Raw genomic sequence first — 18,667 nt, 5'->3', positions numbered from 1 at the left:
AAAAAAAAAAAAAAAAAAAAAAAACATTTTTTCAAGACTTTCAGAATAAGGAGTGCTGTTCAGTCCATACCTATACATTCAAGTACATCTTCTAGAATATGTTACAACATGCTCACTCTGATGCTGACTATTAATATCTAGTCCATGGATAACAGATTTCAAAGCACTTTTCAGTAAATATTTTTGTGCTAGAATTTACATGAGATAGGTAAGTTGTCAATTGGTCACCAGAAACCTTTTAATTATAAAGATGTTTTTGTTGCAATGCTAATCAGTGAAATAAGATTCAACTTGTATTTCTACTTAAACTGGATTCCTTTCATATATCTACTTTATGTATAATAGTATCAAGGAGACACCAGGAACATGAGACAAAGAGCCAACAGCCAACTTGTTCATCTTCTAACTCTTCTTTCAGCCTACTTCTGCACCTCCACACTTACGATACTACATATGATGCGGCTTCTCCCTTCAGCAAACAGAACCCAAAAGGGAGAAGAATGAGAGGAAAGACAGGAACTAAAATTTCTTAAGGAGCCCTGGTGACACAGTGCTTAAGAGCTCAGCTGCTAACCAAAAGGTTGGCAGTTCGAATACACCAGCCACTTCTTGGAAACCCTACAGGGGCAATTCTATTTACTGAACATCTGTTATGTACTAGAAACTTTGACACTCCGTTGCAACCTTTTGAAGTAACTGGTACCAAAACAACCCAAACCAGTTGCCGTCGAGTCAATTTCAACTCATGACGACCCAACGTGTACAGAGCAGAACTGCTCCATAAAGTTCTCAAGGCCGTGATCTTCAGGCCTTTCTTTCAAGGGGCCTCTGGGTAGGTTCAAACCGCCAACCTTTTGTTTAGTAGTTGAGCACTTCACCATTTGCACCACCCAGGGACTCTAAAGTAATAGGTATTATCCCCATTTTATAGACAAGAAAGACATCTTCAGCAGGTTAGGTATCAACCCAGGTCTCAAAACCAAAACCCAAACCTGTTGCTGTCCAGTGGATTCCAACTCATAGCAACCCTATAGGACAGAGCAGAACTGCCCCATATGGTTTCCGAGGAGTGGCTGGTAGATTCGAACTGCTGCTCTTTTGGTTAGCAGTCAAATGCTTGACACTGTGCCACCAGGGCCCCCCCAACCCAGGTCTCAGCATTACTGAATTACAGGTCTCATTCCAAAGTGCATGCTTTCTATTACATGGCATGCCTGGAGAGAGTAGCTGTCCTAGCAACCCTGGAAGGCAACACAGATAGAGAGGGAACAGCTGGGAGGTAACAATGTCTTCTTTCTTCCACCACGTTCTAAATAGATTCATCAGGTCAACAATTTCCTCATTTAGAGGGCTAAGGCCAAAATGAGATGAGCACTGGACTGGAAGTCAGAAGAGGTATAACCTCATTCCAGCTCTGCCACTTACAGGCAATGTAAACTTGCATAAGTCATGTAACCACTCTAGGCTAGTTTTCTCACCTAGACCCAGATACTTTCAGTTCTAACACTCTATAATCTGTGAAGACACCATGTTCCAATTCATGTATTCTCAGAAATATGAAACAGCTGACATCATCAAAAGAATGGAAATACCTTCTAGAACCTTCACGAGGAGGGCAAACAGAAATGACAGCTGATAAGACATAATCAGGCAGTCCTTGATAGAGATACTAAGGTCCAACCAATAGCTTTGGTGCCTCCCATAGCTGAGGTTTCCGGGCTCAGCTCCCTCCCAGATCTCTCAGCAAAACACTGTGAGGACAGAAGTGGCAGCAATAGACCACAACTGCTATCCTAGAAATGTGTTCTTTACAGAGTTTCCATGGCATATGCTAAAGGAAAATGATATGACAGAAAATTCCTTAGGCTGGTCATCAGGAGGTAGAGACTCCAGGGCCAGCTCTGTCAGCTACCAACTGAATGCCCCAGGACATAGCATTTTAATCTCTGAGCTCAGTCTGAACGCTGGTAGCACACTGGTTAAAGTGCTTGGTTGCTTACCAAAAGGTCAGTGGTTCAAACCCACCAGCCGCTCTTCAGGAGAAAAGATGTGCTCCCATAAAGATTACAGCCTTGGAAACCCTATGAGGCACTGCTACTCTATCCTATAAGGTCACAAGGAGTCGGAATCTACTCCACTGCAACGGGTTTGGGGTTTTTTTGGTTTTTTGGTTTGAGTTCAGTCCTCATCACTACATTTCAAAAACTAGATTTGAGCCTTTAGTCTGAAGTCTCTGAAAGCTCTTCATGCCACCCAGATAAATAATCCCAATTCCAACAATGTCAGACATCTATTCATAGAGAAGAGAATACAGATTCTGGTTCACACCTCTCACCCAGGATTCTCTGGGGATTATTAAAAACGATCCCATCAATTCTAAACTCAGAAGTGATAAAAAACCAAAACAGCAGTATGGCATCTTCTTTACTGTTTAAACAAGAGCAGTTCTTTGGGGAAATCAAGAAATTGCATATTACCGTTAAACTTACTATTGATCTGCTTTTTCTTTGTGCTACAGGGCAATTAACTCAGCTTCCATGGGTATGAATATCTTACTGGGTGACTGTAGTTATAATGCAAACTCAAAGTCACAAACAAGCAGAACTGGCTTCCTTAAGGTCACCACTCTCATTCAGCTTGTAAAGGTGATACCAGACTCTGAGCTTTACCCCAAAGAGAGAGGCCCATAAGATTAATGGTGATGTTAACATAACAAAGCTGTTTCATCCAAGTCAGAGGTGTCACCAAGCACTCTGAGCTAAAACCACAGCAGAAAAGATTAAATCAGACTAAAAATATCAGCCACCTTGATGAAATGAACTAAAAGGATTTAGAATATTTCAAGGGCAATATGCCAACATCATGTGAAATATCAATTTAATTTCCTATACCTCTGAGATTCCTAACTCGATCTTTCACTGAAGACAGCCAATACACAATGCTCTCCAAGGTCTCCTTCTCTCTGTTCTAACTTATGCATTTACACAATTATTTGAGTGCCAAAAGTTTGCTATAAAATTGGACATTTCTAATCAGCATGTTCAAACTACTCTCTTGAGTATGCCCCTGAAAGCAGCTTCAAGGATAGGGCAGAAGCAATCAGACCACATATCACTTCTGATGGTTCATAATTCAGGGCCTTGGAGCTACAAGATTCAAGTACACACTTTTTAGGAGTCACCAAACTTGCCCCTGTAGCCGAGGCTACTGTTGGAGTTTCCAGTGGTGAGAGATAGGCCCAAAGAAGAAAGGAAGGGAGAATTAAACAAAGATCATGCACACTCACACTTGCATGCAGTAATCAGGTCCAGTCCAATTTCTAGAAGACCCTAAATAGCATCTGTCTGCCTATCCCAACACCCCACTTTTCCAATCAAATTTACATTCCATATGAATCAAGTACCCTGAGTCTATACAATAAAGAGCTAGGGTAGGTATTAGGAAGATAAACATCAAGATCAGTCTTTAGCCCTATTATCAGTTTCACAGGGCTTGAAACTATTTATGGTCAAAAGGTCAGGGACCTGCCATCTTGGTCTCTGTACTAGAGTAAGGACTGTAAGTTTCTGGCTACCTTATCATCTAGTTGTCTGTAGAGACTGGAGATCTCCTCATCATACTTCTCCTTCTCCTCTGTGGAGATACCAGCAACAACAGGAGCAATATTGTCTATGATGGGAGTGTTATCACAGGGCTCCAGGTTCTTCTGGTCCTTAGCGCTTATCTGTTCATCCTCAGGCACAGCTTCTCCTACAAAACATGGCCAAAAGGAGTTGGTAAGTAAAGAAATTCATCATGCAACGCTCAAGGAAGTGGTTTATAGTTACTCCCGGTGAAAAAGACACAGGACATAATAAAGAGCTGTATATAGAGTTATACTTTGTGTTCTTTCTATTTGACTAGAAAGGTTGTAGTTAATTGACCAAAACTAGTCTAAGGAAGATAGGACTATGTCATCCTCCACCCCTCGCAATGAATCACTTAAATCAACTGGTTCCATCAACCACACAAGCTCTTAACTACTCCAACTTGCAGCGAAATCCAGGATTTTTTGCATTCATTTTGTTCTCCTTGGGGATGAATATGCTGGGGCTTTACTAGAATCATTTTCTCTCCAGTGAATAATTCAAAGGGAAACAGGCCTCTGAGGCATCCTAATTACCAATTAATTATGTTACCAGTTCATTAATAGAAACAACCAAATCAAGGGACTAATTCACCATTGTTTAAAAAAACACTCTAGGCCCCAAACCCTCTGAATTGGAGGGTCCCTGAATCTGCAGCAGGGAGTTAGGGTATCCCTGTGCCCAAGGACTCTGACTGGGGCTGCACCGACACACATTCCACTACCCCTCTCTCCCCCAGGAAGTCAGAACTAATTGGCTCTGCTAGAGAGTTCAAACAGAATAATTTCTTGCGATGTCAGATAGTCCCAGGAACGAAAAAAACAGACAATCTAGAATATCCTGTAGAGACCCCGCATGCCACTTCTCTGTCTGCAGAGTAGCATTTGTTATGGCCTTCAAAGAAAGCATTGCTGAAGTGGACAATGCAAATCGAAATTGAGGGAAAAGATGCAGTTCTCAAGCTGGCCAATGGCTGTCCCCAACAGGAAAATCACTTTGCAAAGAAAGAGTGCATAAAAAGGATTCTATTAAAACTGCATGGCCCAACTGAATCTCTAAAAATATCTTATTGGAAAGCAAATCAAAACCAAACATACTTTCCCATCACAATGTTTACTATCAACTTTAACTTCACACTCATTTGGTAACAATCAGTGAATGTCTGCAATGTTCCATGCCTCACCCCAGCTCTCAGCTCATGAAATCCATTTTGTGGAAACTCCCCAGGAAAACTGCCCTGAGCCAGAGAACATTTCTCAAATATGACAGAATAACTAAAATCCTAATCTTATAGCTTCATTAACTCTTATATATCGTGCCTCAAGGACCCCCCTGAACACTGTATACAGCCATGTGTTGCTTAATGTTCACGAAACATTCTGTGAAATAGGACATTATGTGATTTGGAAGTTGGGCAAACATGCCTAAATTGTGAGCAATAGCATTCACTGATTTTCCACCTTCGTGTTGTTTAATAACCTTTTGTTTCACTTCCAAATCTATGCTTCTCCTTTGCCTCTTGCTGCTGCTACCACTAGCACTGGTTTTGCTGCATTTGGGAGCCATGACACACTTCACAGTAACATTTTTGAAAGAAAATTAAACAGAGAAATAATGCTACAACACTCAAGAGACGCAGGATACACAGGACTGGATAATGCTGCCTACGAGTCAAACCATACACTGTTATACGGTCAACTTTTTATCTGTAAGTAGGGAAAGTTTACATCAGAATAACAATAGAAAGTAAAGTACAGTGACATAAGCCAGTAACAGGCATTTATTATGACTGCTAAGACATATGTGTTATAGGTTATACATGTACTGTACCATTATATGCCTGGCAGCGAAACTGCTTTGTATACAAGAGACACGAGATACACTTGTGTGTGGGAAGCTGTTGCATTTGCTTCATCAGGTTACGTCTGCTACGTCCCATTCTCCAATTGGGATTTCTGAACTCTACTATAACTTTATGGGACCGTGGATGCATGCAGCTGGATGTTGCCCGAACAGACATTACGTGGTGCCTGACTACATGTATCACAACATAAACAAAACTCTTTGAGATGAGTTAGCTTTGCTGCTTATGATGATTGCATTATCTCCCTTGATAACCGACAAGACGGTAGGATATGCCTCCATGTCCAGTACAATTAACACTCAACCTTTCGCTTTTGTATGACAGTTCCATTTGATGCAATAATTTGAAGCAAAATCTGAAGTAACTATTCATTTGCTGAATACAAAACTGAACCAATCCTTTTTCCTTCTAAAGCTGAACTTTAGATATACCTAAGCCTTTTTCTAAAATTATTGGCCTGAAACAAAACCAGAATATCAGAGTAGTCTTCGAACTGAACCTGAACCAAATCAATATTTCATTTAGTTCCAGTACCTGGCTTGAAACATCCATCAACAACCTTAGTGTGCAGGCTGGATTTCATCCAATTAAAGGATCTACAGTCTGCTAAATCTATGGGCTATAAAAGCAGCACTGTGTTCCAGTTCCTACTAAAGATTTTTTTTGCAGGGGGAGGGATTTAAAAATTTAAAATATACATATAGGCCTTTTTCTTACCACACAAATAATTCAGAACACATTCTCAATGTAAGCAATTAAACAATTCAAGCAATATAGGGCATACGCTAAAACCTGAAAATCCTTTCTCCATCTCCCTTCCAATTCTGTTCCCTCTCCAGCAGAATCCACCACTAACACATCCTTCCCTTACTTGAATCGTGGCTGTGTCTCTAATTCTTCAGTTCTAGCTTCTGAAATTTGGGACCGGGGTAACTGAGTGCAGTATAAATTTGTTCTTCCAGCTTCAGCATGATAAGGTGAAACTCTTAGTACCTCTGAACCAGAAAGCTACCAGAATATGGTCGTTATTATCCACAGGCCAACTCACCCTCAAGTCCAGAGGTAAGACACAAAAACATCTGCAAGAGACACATTTCCTGTGTTCTTTAGTTCCAAATGGCCAGAGAGGTAGTGATATAATAAGGGTGGGGTGAGCTAAGAAGCTGTGTAATCCTTATTTCAATTCATCTGGGAGGGGAATGGGCCAAGGCTGAACTCCCTATAACCTGCTCTAACCAAAAGTTACAGGCCTGGCTCCTTCTAGAGCTACCTTCCTCCCTCACTGAGGCACTGCAGCATTACTGTGTACTAAGGTTATTTGTGTCAGATTATAGAGGTCCAGCAACCTAATCAACACTGCTACAACACACTCAGAAAATAATCAGACTACACATAAACATCTCCAGCGACACGGATCTCACTTTTTCTTTTTCACAGATCTAATTAATCACAAGCCGCTCTCTTGCTTAACCTCTTGGCTTGCTTTTCGTAAAGGAAATACTAATGCCTTCATCACAGAGTTGTTCTAAAAATGAATGAAGAGAGAGTGTATGTAAAAAGCACAAAAGGTATTATTTAAAGTCCAACTCTTAATCCCCTCCTCTCCCCGTCCAAGTATCAACATTATAGGCTTTGCAGATAAATTACTATTTTTATTTATTTTGAGATTAGTGTTTCTGGGGTCTTCACAATGCCTTTGTGGTTGGAGCTCAGTTCCAAAAACAAAACACAGTACAGTGTAGCCATGCAGGTCTCTTTCAGATTAATTTTTATTATTATTGAAACAATATTTGAAACCTATAGCAGACTTTCTGGTTTCTCTTGAACAATTCTCTGAATCAAAGCACCAACATGTCTCCCACAAAGCTACATCTGACAACGAGTTCTTCCCAGTTTATATTCAAAAGGTCAGGCAGTCAGGATTATTTTCTGCAGCAGCTATTCAGACCGAGAAGAACAAAGCAGCAACATGCAGGAACAAAAGCAGCGCATCTGTGGGACAGCACAGCTCCTGCCCAGAGAGGAACCAAGAGCTGGTTTTCGCAAACACCGCTGCCCTTCAAAGGACCGAGAAAATGACTTCCAGAAGCATCCCAGTAACCACACTGTCCAGCTCACAAACACGCCTGGGGATTGTAAATTCCCAACACTATGCAAGACCTGACACCAGGCAATCTGTCTCCATGGCAATCTTACCACATTAATTGAGAATATTCCCTGCACTGCAGTGGACCAAGCATCGGAGAAGCCCCACAAGGTAATTATGGAATAGCTGATTAGAACAAGGAAGACAGCTGAAAACAAACCCGGGAGAAATATTGTCCTAAAATCTGTGGTGGGAGGAGGAGAAAAAGACCACCAAATTAAGACTAGCATCTATTTTTATCCTACTTCTTTGAATTAAAAACAAATTTCTCCTAGTTTATCCCCTGAAGCGCATACCTGCTAGCTAAAGGAAAAGAGGTTATACTGTAAAGCATTAGATTTTCTAGAATAAAAGGCTCTCCGCCACCCCCTCAACTAGAAACCTTCCCCTTCTTTAAATAAGCACCCTGGCATTTGCTATTGTCAGATGTAATCACCTTTAAGGACTAAAAAGACTTGTGTTTACACAGTAGCATCCTCTCGGAGCATTACCTATAAGGTTTGTAGCACATTTTAATTATAAAATGAAATCCCTCCGAGGGCATACATAACATTTCTACAAAAAATAGAAATCCATCCATTGCAATAGACAAGAATGACAGATTAACCAAAAATTCTCATTAGGACTATTAGCTAAAAATTCTAAAATAGCCCTTTATTTCTACACCCCCACCCCCACCCCCAAATCATTAGACTGCCAGTAATTCATTAAAATTTCACACATGAAATAGCAACAAGCTAGTTATCCTTTCCATAAATTCCGAGTCCTCAAAGCCTCTGGGGAACAGAGGAAAGTAATTGCCTTCTCTCTGCAACTCCAAGGCAGGGAGGATTTGCTGGTCACTCACAGCTTCCGCCAGAACCCACAGCAGACCTGGCAAACAAGGTGCTTCCTTTTAATACCAATTAAACAGGCCTAGTGGCAGATCTAATGGTAGATAATTTCTGTATCAAACAAACTAAAAGGAAATCTTTAGGTTGCCAGATGGGTAGGAGCAGCTGGGTACAAGATATCATCACATAAATGTGACGCTAAAAAAAATAAATCATTCCTTTATGGAATTATTTTGCATGCAAATAGCATCTTTCACCCTAGTTCCTAAAAACGTAAGCAGCTTAAAACATTCTCTGATCCCTTCTGGAGCTGTTTTCTAATAAACTGGTCACACGGGACTCTGCATCCTCTTTACATTCATGACCTCCTTAACAGGCCACATCAGCCTGCTAGCGGTATTTCCATTATTGTGTCTGGTTGTGCTCTCAAAAGAGGACCAAACAAATTAGACCTCTCAAATGAAATGCTAATTTCTGAGCTTCCACTAGCATCACGAATCCAGGAAGCAGGGAGAGGGGGGCAGCATCCTCTACAGATTTAATACTAAAATAGCAAATCACGGTTCCCACTACAGAGGCCCCACAGTTCCACAAAGCCCCAGCTCAGACACCAGGTTACAGATTTACCCAATTACAGAACCATACATGCTAGTCTGGCAGGTTTTATACTTGGAGAATAAATCTGTTTTAGAGACTGCCGATTCTTCCCAGCCTTGCCTACCTGTGATGAAATCATGTCCTTGTATGACTTCAGCAGATGGGGTAAATCTACATCCACTCTGTTATTTAATAGTTAATCATGCAAAAGACCCTACACATACACAGTAGTCATTTCCCTGCACACTACTAACACCTGGATTTTCAGGTTCTCTTTATTCTGACTTAAGCCCCTGGAAGAAGTTGTTACTTTAAGTACAAGATTCAAAGAAGTATCAGAGAAGAGAGCACTTGTAAAGACTGGCCAGGTAGCACAAGGGAGCTATGGACCAGTCACCTCAGAGCTTCACAGCTGGCCCTTCAGCCAGCCGTCCCCCACCCCGTCAAGAGTGCTCTTGATAGATAGAGGGTAGAGGGTGACTGGGAACCATAATTCACTCTGCATATTGCTCCCATCCAAATCTATCCCCACCATCGAGGGCTGTTCGTGTCATTTCCACACGTACAATCAACAAGGCAATGGAGCTAAAAAAAAATACCCTATTTCTGGCAACTGCCCCACTCCATCTCTCTGTTCCTTAAGAATGCAGGCTGAACAAATTTCCATGAGGTACAAGTGCCAAGTACAGCCTCCAGATTTGAAGACTGGCAATCAATTATAGCCCACAAGATGTCACTAGTAGATTGTAGTGGACATTTGTTGTTTTTCAGCCACTCAACACCCGTTTTCATAATAGCGCCCGACTTCCTTTAGAGGAATTACCCTATACACACACGCACACACACCCCTCCAACTGCGTGCAGTCTTCACTGGACAATATATCAGCATGCCCTGTCCTTCCCCAGCCAAGGCACACCACCAAGCACAGCGCTCCTACTTCTCTCCTGAGACTCTGAATCTCCAATGTAATGATGCAAGGATGGCAGAAACACTGGGAGAGGATTCACTCCAGCACAGCCCCTTAAGAGACTTGGTGATTTGCTCCTGCTGCCTGCATCCCTGGAGCAGCCCCAGCTTCTTCCTGTCGGAGCCTGGTTCCTCCGCCGTTCCTCTGCTTCTGGGTCACATCCTTCTAATACATTCCCTTTTTAGTTTAAGCCAAGCGGGGTCAGTTCTCATTGCCTGGAACCAAAGACCCCAACTGCCACACTAGAAAATTAAACCAGGCCAAGTGGGTGGCTCTCCTTATTCTTTCCTTTATAAAAACAAGGAGTGGCCTTCCCTTAAGCCACCATGCACATGCCCAAAGCTATTCTGCCTTACAGCAATGTCAGAAATGAATAAAGCCTTGCTATGGTATATACCTTAAGTGCTCGGCTGCTAACCAAAAGGCTGGCAGTTTGAATCCACCAGCTGCTCCTTGGAAACGCTATGGGGCAGTTCTACTCTGTCCTATAGGGTCACTATGAGTCAGAATCAACTCGATGGCAAAGGGTTTGGTTTGGTTTTTATGGTATATACCTGGGTGTCACAAACGGGTAAGCGCTGGACTACTAACTGAAAGGTTGACGGTTCCAACCCACCTACAAGCACCTCGAGAGTCAGGCCTGGGGATCTGCTTCCCATTGGTGATAGCCTTGAAAATCCTACAGAGCAGTTCTATTCTGCACACCTGGGGCTGCCATCAGTTGGAACTGACTAGATGGAAACTATTAACAACACAGCATATATGCTACAAGTCACAAGCCTTATTCGGAGAATCAAGGTGCTATTATAGTCAGAGGAGAAGACTGCCAGGCCTGCACTGGAAGTAACCCATCAGGCTAGGACGGGTTGAAAATTGGTGGCTTGGGGATGGAGGAGACAGGGGTGATGGTGGAAAAAAAACCAGTAATAGACAGGGTTTATTTTATAACTTTTGAATGTCCTCTCCTGTGGCTCAGTCCCATCACTCCCAATTTTATCAGACATACCTCCTTTCACACATCTATATTATCTGCTTAGACTCTCTTAAGTATTTGCAGTTATGACACCATTTTATTTTACCTTTCTCAGACTTTGTATTCCTACCACATTCTATATAACAGTAAGTAGGAAAAAGCACACACTCTCCTTCTCTGCTATACTCTTTCATCCTGGCTCTCCCAGAGGCTGGAGGATAGCAGTCAAACTTTTTAATTATAAACACATCATGCAACACAAGAAACCTCTTTCCCAGGGGAGAGTACATAGGACTGACAAGGCTCCTTGATCTCGTTCAGATGACAGTGTAGAAATATGAATTCCCAGGAAGCATTGAGGAGAACTAAGTAGCTGCCTCCTAGAAGTTGAGAATCAATGTATGTGTCAAATTTAAAAAGAAAGCTGGCAATATCCCACCACTCAGGATTTTAGTGGAGGGCACTGCCTCTTCTCTAGTCCACCTTTCAAATTCCTAGCTCTCTAGTTTACACAAACCAGCCCCATCCTTGTAACTTCTGCTACAAGGAATGAGAACTGGAGCACAGGGACACCCCTCAAGAGTTTCCAGTCCCTTCTTACATGCATGTGTGTATGTATGTACATATTCATTTCTTTCTTTTTGGTGTGGTACATTTCATACTCATCTAATTGGCCTAAACACAAATGACTAGGGCTAGCTCTATGTGTAGGCTGCAAAGACAACATAAAGAGAATAAATTTAGGAGTCAGGCTCCCTAGCTTCAGATTCTAGCTCTACCACAGACTGAGTCACCTCGGGAAGTCTTTTAACCTTTGTAAGCCTCATTTTACTTGCCTTTGTAAGTACAGATACTAATGCCTACCACACAGGGTACTTAACGATTAAATGCACAGCCTAGAAAGACAACAGAAAGCCTGGTTTTGTTTGCCCCACTATGTACATGTGATGTACGCTGGCACATCGTGTGATGCACAGTTAATCCTTGAGATAACACTGTAGTCATAGCCGGCCAAAGGACCACCCCTCGCCTCCACCTGTCTCACCGCCCATCACTACCCTCCTTCCAGCTGGAAATGTCCACCACTACAGTCGGTTCTTTACAAAAAACTTTTGCCTCCAGAAAAGAAACCACACTTACAATGTGAATGTTCATTTAGGAGAAAAGAAGAGCTCTGTAGAATGCCTCCCCTTCTCCCACCAGCTACTTAGTTATGATGGGGTTGTGCGTGGGGGGGGGGGTCCTCAACAGTCTCTTCCCTCTTCTCTTCTTCCCCATCCTCTCTCCATAGGAAACCTCACCCCTACAACCTATAGCTTCAGCAGCTGATTGACAACTCTCAAATTCCTCTCTCCAGCTCTGACAGCTCCTTCCGAAATCCAGACCCTCAGACTTAACTCCTAATTTGACATCTTCATCTGGATGGTCCACGGGCTCCTCAAATTCCCCTCCTCATCTCCCTCTCCTCAAGTCTGGTTCTTTTCCAGGGTTTCTGGGTGAACAGCTCTGCCCTCCACCCGACTCAGCAAGCCAGAAAACGATACCGTCCTTGACACCTCCCTCTCCCCATGTCCAGCTCATCACCAAACCCTGCTGATGCCACTCAGATCCTTCCATTTCTCTCCCTTTCTACTGTCATGTCTCTCAATCCAAATGACCATCAGCTCATCCCTGGAATATTGCCCTAGTTCCTGGTACCTCCTTCTGCCCCCTCCCATCCATTCTCTAATGCAACCAATGGATCATCAAAAATGCAAATCTTATATGATCTGCAGTTTCATAACCTTGCATAGCTTCTCACAGCTTTCAAGATAATGAGCAAAATCCTGAACAAGGACTGTAGAGCCCAGCAAAGTATAGCCCTTGTCAACCCCGCCAGCCCATCTCAGGCCAGTGACCCACTTCCCCACCACTCCCCCCTGCCCCCGCCGCCCAGCTCTCCACACTGGCTTTCCTGCCCCACTCCTAAGGGCCTCAGTAAACAGGGGTCCCTCCACCCCCACCCCCACTTCCACCTCACACCTCCAATTTCACCTGGCTAGCTGCTATTTCTTTCAGATGTTACTGTCTATGTTGCTTACTCGGGAAAGCCTTCACTGACTTTCTCAGTCAAGGTCAGAGCCCCCTGTTGTAATAACTCTCTTACCATCTTGTATGCCTCCTCCTTGCTATGCAGCATTGACTATCATCACACACTTATTTGTGTGATGATGACTGCAGTCTAGCTCCTCCATCAGACCGTAAACTCCATGAGGGCAGAGATCATGTCTGACTATACTCCCTTTAATCTCCAGCACATGCATCAGTGACATGTTTACTTAACAAACATTCATTGCACATTATTATGTGCCAGAAGCTGTACATTAGTTTTCTCAAATTATGTAAGGTGCCCGGGTGGCGCAAAGGTTAAGCACTCGGCTACTAACTGAAAGGTCGGTGGTTTGAACCCACCCAGTGGCTCCATGGGAGAAAAGAGCTAGCAATCTGCTACTATGAAGATTGTTGTTGTGGTGGTATGCCATCAAGTCGATTCTGACTCATAACGACCCTATATGACAAAGTAGAACTGCCCTATAGGGTTTCCTAGGCAGCAGATCAACAAGTCTTTTCTGTCTCATGGAGCTGCTGGGTAGGTTTGAACCACCAACCTTTTGGTTAACAGCGGAGTGCTTAACCACTGCACCACCAGGGCTCCCTATGATTACAGCCTAAGAAATCCTATGAGGCAGGTTTACTCTGTCATATAAGGTTGCTATGAGTGGGAATCAACTCAACAGCACATAACAAGAAGGGTTTATGTAGGGTCTCACCTTGAAAGGGCATAGAAGCAGGACAAACAATTAAAATGATGGTAAGGAGGCCAAACAAAGAGACCAAGAACAGAGGTAGACTAGTGTCCAAAAGAGATGCTAGCACAGGTGCGTCAGACAAACAGGGCAGGGGGCAGACCCCAGAGGACAGCATTTGATGAGGAACAGAGAATTGGAGGGCTGGAGCTTTGCAAGAGACAGACAAATATGAAAAAAAAAACAAAGGGTTAGTTGCCAACTTCAAAATGTCTCTAAGGCCAGCCCCCACCCTTCACCGAAAGGCTTTACTGAATGTCCCGGTTGCCCAGCAGAGTGCTGACCCAGGGGATCCCAGAAATAGAACAAAACTTCATATGGCCACCCGCTCCCAGCCTTGCCAAGCACCCCACCTGCTCTCCTACTCTTGCCAAATCACAAAGAATCGTCCTCCAGCCCCAGGTGCTGAATTATTCAGTCATTCTAGCAGCTTTCAAAACAAACGTGCACCAAGAAATTCTTCCAAAATGAAAGGAATCGTGTTATTTAGGCTACTAGGTCATTTTTCGTACCTCTCTTAAATTCTCATTAGCCACATAATTGTTTTTCAATTAAACAGTAGCTCATTGACACCCCACTCTTCCTAGCAAAGAGCAATGGCAACCATATAATCACAAGACAATCTGCTGTTAACTGCAGTTACAAGCAGGCAGTACTACCTCCCTGCACAACAGCCCCAGGCTCCCGCACTTACTCAAGGCCGAGATTTGTTGTAGCACCTGGAATAAACACTGAACAAAGCAGCAGAAACTCTGAAGAAGAACCTCTAACTACCCACTATCTTCCTACAGGCAGACACAGAGAGACAGACAGACACACACACACACACACGTCTCATTTCAGTAAAAAAGACATCTTCCTTCTGATCTCTGTCACAATGCTAAACTGAAATACTCCATCTGCGCTTGGAACTGGAAAGCCCTCTTCAACACCTCACCCACAACTCACCCACCCACTGCACGTCAGCTCTATGAGATATTTTCTCCCAAGAGAAATGAGAACTTTTATAAGGGGAAGAAAAAAAACTAGTCACGAAACAAGCCTTTAAGACTCCATTTTTCATCAGTAACCTTCTACTTCTGGCTTTGAAGAAGCTGAACATGAAGGAGGTCTAAACAAACAAGCATGCAAAAAAGAAAGCAAGTATGTGCCAGAGGTGACTTACTCCAAATCAATTATAAAACTCACAAAGGAGAGAATGACATTTTCTTTTTAAAAAAAGCAATCTGAGCCACAAAGTCTCAGGCACTGGCCTCCAAACTTCAACTATGGCTACCAAACAGTGAATGACAGTAATAGATGGACATCTCATTGGAAACAGATTAAGGCAACCTTGCAAACTGTCACATGCCCACACTGACAATGTATGCCAGCCAAGTGACGGAGTGGGGGAAGGAGCTCTCCTAGGAAATGAGAAACATCTGGTTGTTCCCACACATTGTTCCCAGGCAAGACCAAGCTTCACCTTCATCCCTCCTTCCCTCACATTTCCCAGGATGCCAAGAGTCGCAGGAAAAGAGTAGCACGCTCTTGTCTCATTCTTCCTCTTCATTCTTTCTTACCATTTCTCCATCTGTTTAGCTCCATCTCCAGATGCTGGATAACGTTTTTCAAAGTCTTATTTTTTTCTTTCTCTTTTTCATATTTCTTCTTCCATTCCTCTGCCGTCAGTTCCAGGTTCACAGAGACTGTATTCTTGATGGTCTTTGCTCTGGGATTAAACACATGAGGGAAAAATTCTAAGCACAGTTATCAGCATTTGCTGGATCATTAATATAATTAAGCCTCCAATTCCTTTCATTTCAAAGGGCTGAGATGGGGGAGCAGAAGCGGTCCTGTAACTTATCTATTACCTCCCAGTTGTATGAATGGCATCGCTACTCCTTGAGGCTCCAAACTCACTCTTTCCTTTTCTGCTTCACAGCCCAACCCATTGCCAAACCAAACCCATTGCCATTGAGTCAATTCTGACTCATAGCAACCCTATAGGACAGACTAGAACTGCCCCATAGGGTTTCCAAGGAGCAGCTGGTGGATTCAAACTGCAGACCTTTTGGTTAGCAGCTGAATACTTAACCACTGTGCCACCAGGGCTCCCCTACCTGTCTCTAAATCCAACAGTCTTTTATTGGAGTTGTCTCTAAGTGTCTCCTCTTTCTCGATTCTCCCTGCCACCATCTTAATCTATGTTCTCAGGCCTGACTCATGGTTTACTGCCTTTTTTGAACTTTCAACATCCTCCTTTAATACCTCCCACACACCACTGCCAGAGCATCTTCCTAAATACAGCTTCCTTTCAATTCAGTAAATATTTATGAAACACCCAGTCTGTGCCAGAACTGGGGATCTACGAAGACAAATGAGACACGGTTTCTGCCCGCCTGGAGTTTGCAGTTTCTCCTATCAACAATAAACAGGTGGAAATAATATAATCAATCTTTAATATAATGAATCAGATCTGGTAACTAGAAGCATCCCTTATATGCTGAACACATGTCAACACATGCCTCAAGGGTCAGGTGGGTCACATAAATGAGTGAGGAGACCAGGTGAAACCATGGCTACCTGCTGAGCACATGCCCCATCACAGCCAGTGTCACAATGCAGTAATGAAGGGCCCACTGTTTTCAGATCACCCCATTTTTCAAAGAAAGCCAGAAACTGAGATTTTTTTTAAATTTGTATCTCCTAGTTTAAAAATTTTTTCAAAATAATTTGTGGGACAAACATGTCTAATGGCCAACATTTTGCCACAGCTAATATAAGAATGACAAGGTCTTCTAAGACCCTGTGGTCTGGGGGATTGTGATGCCACACGGCTGGTCGTTAGCCAGTAACTGGAAGGAGCAAATGGTGAAAGCAAACGCAGCAGCAGCTCTAGGTGAGACGGGAAACAAAAGACGCGATTCACTAGTCGCGCGTGCAAATGGACACATATTCAATCTTGTGCAGTTTTGAAAAGGTAAAAACTTCATCTAAAAATATGCAATTGTCCCGTTTTATTTGCTACTGACTTTATCATTTTCAATGCCCAGCATTTCTTGTACCATCATATTTGCCAGCACTATCTGATGTGTGACTCAGGTTAATTACCGTTGTTAGCAAGTGACATTTGAGACATGATTTCTATTCAGTGCAAGAAATTCAGCAATCCTCACCAGCACTATGGATATCATTCCAAAAATTAATTCCTAACATAGACAACTGAATAACCCAACTGTCAAAAGAGGAGTTACACAAGTTCAACATAAGATTTCACTTAATAATTAGTATAATTCTCTCTGGTTCACTGTAGCTTGAGGCTGCTGTCCCCAGAAGTAAGTGCTTCAACTCTCATTTTTCAGATGGCGGCAATTTTATTATTACTTCAGTCTGTGCTGGTTTGACACTCTCACCTCCCATTCTAACATCCTCAAGCGGTGGCGTGGATGTTTCTCAGCTACAAGCACAAACACTGCAGCATCCATTAACAACTTACTAAGTCAGAAAGTGAAAAATAACCTATGGCTAAAATGCTTGTGGACATTTTAAGGGTATGCTTTGAGGCTACAAAAATCTTACTTTTCAAACCATAAAGAGTCCCTTGATGATTTCAAATAATACCAGGAAGTTAAGCCAGAAGTACATTCTGTGAGCAGACCCAGCAAGGTTATCCCTGATGTAATGGTGCTCATTCTCAAACTTCTCAGAAAATTATTTTTCTTCCATTTTTGTATTAGTCAGGGTTCTGGCAGGAAATGGGTGATCCCATTCAAATTGGGTAACCTGGGGAGAGTTTAATAAAGTGTTTTGTATTTTAGCCATTCTAATAGGTATATAGGAGTCCCTGGGTGATGCAAATGGTTAAGTGCTCAACTACTAGCCAGGTGGCTGGTAGTTCAAACCCATCCAGAGGCGCCTCAGAACACAGGCCTAGTGATCTGCTTCTAAACGGTCACAGCCTTGGAGCAGTTCTACTCTGCACACATTAGGTCATCATGAGGCGGAGTCAACTTGATGGCAACTACCAACAACAACAACAGGTGTGTGGGTCCCTGGGTGGCACAAACAGTTAAGCACTCGACTACTAACCTAAAGGGTGGTGGTGCAAACCCACCTGGCAGTGTTGTGGAAGAAAAGCCTGGTGATCTACTTCCATAAAGATTACAACCAAGAAAATCCTAGGAGTAGTTCTACTTTATAACACCTGAGGTTGCCATAAGTTGGAATTGAATCGATGGCAAAGGGTTTTGTTTTGTCTTTTCTTTAGATAATAGGTGCGTAGTGTTAGCTCCTTATTGTTTTAATGTATATGTTGAAAAAATAAGGGGTAGTGTGGAACCCCAGATGATGACAGGCATCATTACCACACTTGGGCTGAAGGGGGCACAAAGAGAGGGAGCTAGAAGGGAAGGATGCTTGGCAGGAGTTGTAACAGCTTTTGGTCTAGGGACACAGCTGACCCAAAGTGACCCTGCAGAGAGGGAGCTGGGAAATAAATACCACGACCTCAGTCTCTTCCCTCCTTCTGTTGCCTGCCCATTGGTCAGATCTAATTGGAAGCTAGAGGCAAGGGAGCCCATTGTAGTAGTCCAAATGGGTCAGTCTTCCAGGGCACAGAGCAGGGAGAAGAAAGGTTCAGAAATTATCCAGAGACTGGGATCACAATAGAGGGTCCCAGACAGAGTGGGAGAAATATGTAAAGTAAAAATCAAACTTACAAAAAAGACCAGACTTACTGGTCTGACAGAGACTAGAGGAACTCCCGAGACTAAGGCCCCTACACACCCTTCTAACTCAGAACTGAAGCCACTCCTGGAGTTCACCTTTCAACC

At 43.0% G+C, this 18,667-nt stretch overlaps 1 protein-coding gene across 2 annotated transcripts in view; it reads right to left on the bottom strand.

Annotated features, from left to right (window-relative positions):
* The window catches only part of KIF5C (kinesin family member 5C), a 170,579-nt gene that overhangs the window by 42,798 nt on the left and 109,114 nt on the right, over positions 1–18,667 (bottom strand). For both annotated transcript variants that reach the window (XM_004375369.2, XM_023730384.1), the window contains 2 exons: positions 15,416–15,564; positions 3,575–3,750 (listed from right to left, as the gene is read on the bottom strand). In XM_004375369.2, coding sequence (XP_004375426.1) covers positions 3,575–3,750; positions 15,416–15,564 — 325 coding nt within the window. The remainder of the gene's footprint in view (positions 1–3,574; positions 3,751–15,415; positions 15,565–18,667) is intronic.

This window comes from Trichechus manatus, unplaced genomic scaffold (genome assembly GCF_000243295.1).
Source record: "Trichechus manatus latirostris isolate Lorelei unplaced genomic scaffold, TriManLat1.0 scaffold00036, whole genome shotgun sequence".
NCBI classification, from domain to species: Eukaryota; Metazoa; Chordata; class Mammalia; order Sirenia; family Trichechidae; genus Trichechus; species Trichechus manatus.
Note: the sequence above shows the minus strand (reverse complement) of the source record. Positions and strands in the feature narration are given on the sequence as shown.